This window comes from Melospiza melodia, chromosome 18, assembly GCF_035770615.1.
Source record: "Melospiza melodia melodia isolate bMelMel2 chromosome 18, bMelMel2.pri, whole genome shotgun sequence".
NCBI lineage: Eukaryota > Metazoa > Chordata > Aves > Passeriformes > Passerellidae > Melospiza > Melospiza melodia.
In genome coordinates, this window is record NC_086211.1 from 5,327,501 (window position 1) to 5,332,500 (window position 5,000).

Sequence of the window (5,000 nt, forward strand, 5' to 3'; positions counted from 1 at the left end):
GGCGGTTTTGGAACCAGACCTACACACCGAACAACGAGAAGCAATTAACACCCAGCGCACCGGCCCCCCGCGGTGGCCGGGGCGGAGGGAGGGGGCGCAGGGGAGAAGCTCAGGCCTCCCTCGTCCACCCCTTGGAGGTGCCGGCAGCGCCCTTCCAGGAGCGGGGCCTCTGAGAAACGGAGAGCACGGGAAGGGGCAGGAAAAGATATCCACACTTCTTTAAAAGCGCAGGGAAAAAAAAAAACGAAAAGCAAGAAGGGGGTGCACACTCACGCACACACACGCTGCGCCCTGCCCGATCCGGAGGGATTCCACAGCCCCCCAGCTCTTCCCCGTGGCCGAGGGGTGCAGAAGCACCGATCGCTGGCCCGATTCCCCCGCAGCAGCACGGAAAATGCGGTAAACACAGCACAATGAGCGGCTGGAAGTGAGGGGGTACGGGGGGCACACGACGGACGGTGCCTCGCCCAGACGTGCGGAGTTCGGACCTCCTGCTCCTGCCGGGAGCCCGAGCAGAGGAGCCGGACCAGCCCAAAATGGGGTTTGGTTGGGTTTGTTACAGACAGATCATAGGAGAGAAATTAAATTAAATTAAAACCTCTCCGCTCCGGCCCTGCTCCTGCCTGCCTTGGCAGGTCCCCTGTGTCCCCTCGCGTCCCTCCTCGCCCCTCGGGGCTGCCGGCAGCGCCTGTCCCGGCCGGAGCCCCGCGCCAATCCCGGTGCCCGACACCGGCTCCTTGCCCGGGCGGGCCCCGCAGGCTCCCCGAGCTCTGGGAGCGGATGGAAAAGCGGCCGCACGGACACGGTGCAGCAAAGCCCATGGAGGACCCGCGGACAACGGCGCTGCCCCATCCCGAGGCTCCCGTCCCCGGCTCCCGGGCGGATTTAAGGACGAATTCTCCGCACAGGCAGCCCCCGCACGGCCGCGGGTTCCGGCGAGATGCGGGCCCGAAGCTCGGCCTCGCCGCCCGCTCGCAGCCACCGCGGCACTGAACGGCACCCCGAGATCCAGCAGCCGCCCCGCAACACCCCATCCATTTATTTTTTGGAAGACCCACTGAAGCAGATGGGTGCTTCCCCTCCCCGTCCCGCAGCGCCAAGGGCCTGAGCAGCTCGTTAAAATTAAGTTTTACAAGTTTTACACTCGCTCTCGATGCATCTACGAGCTTTATTGACATTCTCCAGCATACCCTGGCCCGTGATTAAGCCTCATATTTGCATGCTAATTTTCTCGCCCTTGACTCATTTAAGAAGAATGTTTACAGTGGAAAAACACACTAAAAAAAAATGTTAAGGGCAGCCAGGCTGGGTTGCTACTCTTCTCGTTTTGCAAGATTTAAAAAAATCGGGTATAAATAATAATAATAATAACGATAAATAAGACAGCAAAGAGCAGTGAAGGCAGGGAACAAAAGGGCCGGGAGGAGCGGCCCGAGCGCGCAGGGCCCGGCCCGGAGCGGGGTCCCAGGGGCCTCCCCGGGGACTGCTCGGCGCAAGGAGAGGGCAGGGGGGGACAGGAGGGGGGACGCGCTTTTTACCTGCACTCTGGACTCCACCAAGTCTAGCCTGAGAGCCAGAGCCTCTCGCATAAACACGTCCGGGTAATGACTCTCGTTAAACGCCTTTTCCAGCTCCTCGAGCTGCCAGCCAGTAAAATTGGTGCGGGTTCGTCTTCTTTTACAGCCAGGACTTTCCTTGTCCGGGTCACCCGAGTCTGAAAAAGCAGAAATACCCTCAGGTCCCTGGGAGACAGGCCTTCTCCCCCCCTCCCTGCCATTCACAGGAGCCTTTTAACTTTTGTGCTCGGTAGCGTTGGTAAAAGAGCGGGATTATTCACACACCTGCGCTAAAAATGGGGAGGAACCCGATCTGCCCTCGCCTCCTCCGAAAATGTACTTTACAGAACATTTATTCCTGAAGGAAGCTCTCCACAGGCACTCAGCTGGCAGAGAGAGAGAGAGAAGTTCCAATATTTGCTCCAACCACCAAAGGTTTCATTAAAAAAAAAAATTAAAAATAAAAAAAAAAATAAAAGCCCTCCCCTCTTTCCCTTGCCCAGCCCCTCCGGAGCAGCGGCGTGGGGCACAGCTCACGGCCCCGTTCCACGCGGGACCCGGGTGCGGGGCGGCCCCTGGGCCTCCCGCAGTCCCCCCGAGCACGGGCGGCCGTGGGCTGGGATGTTCGCGGCCTCTCCGAGTACCTACAGCTCCAGGCTGGGGATTTTCCAGCCCCGGCTGCACCTCCCCTAATGTTTTCCGCCAGGTGTGGAAATGAAGGAAAAAAAATTCATAATAATAGTAATGATTAGAATAATTTGTGTTTAGTAGAGGTGCAGTGTGGGGCAGCTCCAGGCTCAACCAGAAGGATGTTGGGGCGACAGAATGTTTTAGTAGCTGAACAATAGCGGTGCCACAGGCCGGTGGGGAGGGAAGGAGGGAGAACGCTTCCCTTTGGTTAAATCGTATAAAAAAAATAATTATAAAAAAATAATTCTTACTCTCTATTTCCCAAACCCCAGTGATTACCGTTATTATTTTTATTATTATTATCTTTAACGGCACGATCCGAGCTGCCACACGATGAACTTCGCGGGAAGGCAGCGGGCCGGGCCCGCTATTGTTCAGGGCACACGCGTGGCCCCGCGCCGCTGGGAGCGGGGAGCGCCGCGGGCGCTCGGAGCGGGGCCGCCCGTCCCCTCGGGGGGCAGCACAGCCTCCCACCTGCCCCCCGACACCCCAAAAGCCGCAGGTGAGGGCAGCGGGGCTGCGCGGGCGCGGTGCTGCTGCTGCTCCGCGCTGACAGCTCCGGGAGCAGCGCCGGGGGGACACCCGCGCCACGGGGCCGCTCCTACCTGCGAGCTTGAAGGGCTGGCTGTCCCCGCTGACCCCGCAGCCCGAGGGGATCAGCGGCGCCGGGTTGACCACAGAGGCGGCGCAGGAGCCGCTCAGTAATCCATCGATGGAGAAGGGCACGGAGGCGGCCGCCGACTGCAGCTGGTGGCCGGCCAGCTCGTAGACGTGGTGGTGGCCGAGCGGGTAAGGGAAGCCCACCATCCCCCCGAACTGGGCATGGGGATGCTCCAGGATGCGGCTGTCCATCATGGGGGCGGCTCTAGGGCGGGGGGTGCCGGCGGGGCTGGGGGCGCTGGCGGCGGGGCGGCTGGGGCCGGGGGTGCTGCTGGCCGAGGAGGCGGCGCGGCGAGGGGCTCATGCTGCAGGGCGCCGGGCGCTTTAACTTTATCAACATCAGGCTCCCAATAATTAGCTCAGGCTGGGGGAATTTGGGACCAATAAGAAACGTTAATCGGTCCTGACGTCAGAGACGTGCCAGTGTGGGGAGCAAACGTTTTCCATATCGATTGCTAATTATACCTGACATCCAGCCTCAATAAACAATATCAGAGCTGTCACAACACGACGAGGGGGGCTTTGATACGAACTCCAGCCCGAGGAGGGCGGCGGGGGCCGGGCGGGCAGGGGGGGCGGAGGGGAACGCGAGGATCTGCCTGATACCCGGTTAAATACTAAACAGTCGGAGTTACACACACACGGCCTCCCCCCCACCCCAGCCCTCCAACCCACCCTCTTCCCCCTTGTCCCCTCCCCTCGCCAAATCACTAATAGATTTCCCTTTAAAACATTCACCAGCGTGTTGTGGGGATTTTTCACCAGAAATGCTCTACTCTCTGAACCTTTAAAGTGATGTTGCTCCAATTACAGAGAGACATTGAGCGGCAAATAGACTGATCCAATAATAGGAGATTCATCATCCGCTCTTTCCAGAGCTGTCACATTGAATTTAAAACTACAAGCCTTTTCATCTCCTCTCCGGCTCTATAACAGGGGAGAGGGGAGGGGGGCAGAGGGAAAAAATGGGGGGGCGGGGAGGAGGAAAGGAAGGAGAAAAAAATGAAAAAGGAAGAGCCGTTTACAGCGTTTAGGAGGAGATTTGAGCATATCAATCGAAATCATAATTAATGCAATCTCCTATCGATTCGGCCACGGACACCCCCCTCTCCAGCAGTAACCACAACCTTTGAATTGTGAGCGCAGCCACGAGCAGAAGCAGCCTCTGATCGCTAAAGAGGAGGCCAAAAACTCGTACTACTAATAATTTTTAAAAATCAAACCCGAACAAAGTTCCCATCCCTACATCCCTCCCATTTCACCTTCCCCTGGAGCAGACCCCACTCTTCATCCCGCCAGTCACCCACAGCCCCCAAACAGCCGCCAAACTGTTAAATTCCTAATTGAATTACGTTTCCATAGAAGTTTTCACCCAGATAAAACACTGCTAGATTCCCCCGGTGAACAATTTAAAGGACGGCTCTCCGGCAAAGCGCGGGGCTGGGGATCCCCGGTTTTGTGCCCTCTCCCGGTTAGAGGAACACTCCCCGAGCTCCCAGGAGAGAGGAACAGGGGGAACTTCCCAACATCTCCCATCCCGAGCCCGCAGGACCGGAGCTGGCGGTCCCCTGGGCCGGGGGACCCAACCTGGAGACCCCCGAGAGGGTGGGAAGAGGAGCGAGGGGATAAGCGGCGTTCGCGTTTAACAAAGAGCGGAGGGAAAAGGGCCGGGCCGGGCAATCAGACAGGAAAAACTCTTTAAATCTTCCTGGGAGGTTCGTGCGGAGTGAAATCCTTGGAGTCTGGGGGGGGCGGTGGGGTGAGAAAGGGAGAGAAATAAAAATAGGTAGGAAGGAAAAAGGGAAGGGGAAAGAGGGAGAGACACTTTATCTCTGGAAAACACACAAATAGATTTTCCAGTTATAAAATATCCAGTCAAGATGATCCATTTCCTAGCGCTGGTTTGTGTGGGTATGAGAGAGGGGGAAGTTAAAATTGAAATAAAAAGGAAGTCGAGTCTCTAATCTATGCTGTCTGTCCGGAGCTGTATTTATTCACCTAATTGAATGCCATACAATATACTGCTGTATTATTGCTGTTCCCTCCCTCCCCCCTATAGATTAGTTTAATTATGGTCTCCCTGCCTCTGCTTAG

The 5,000-nt window shown here is 57.2% G+C and overlaps 1 protein-coding gene across 1 annotated transcript in view; it reads right to left on the reverse strand.

The window, feature by feature from the left end:
- Positions 1 to 3,116, reverse strand: part of UNCX (UNC homeobox) — a 4,114-nt gene extending 998 nt beyond the window's left edge. Inside the window, exons 1-3 of the mRNA XM_063171416.1 lie at positions 2,852 to 3,116; positions 1,539 to 1,714; positions 1 to 19 (exon numbers count right to left, since the gene is read on the reverse strand). The exon at positions 1 to 19 is cut by the window's left edge and continues 998 nt beyond it. Coding sequence (XP_063027486.1) covers positions 1 to 19; positions 1,539 to 1,714; positions 2,852 to 3,101 — 445 coding nt within the window. The 5' untranslated portion in view covers positions 3,102 to 3,116. The remainder of the gene's footprint in view (positions 20 to 1,538; positions 1,715 to 2,851) is intronic.
- Between the last annotated feature and the right edge of the window lie 1,884 nt (positions 3,117 to 5,000).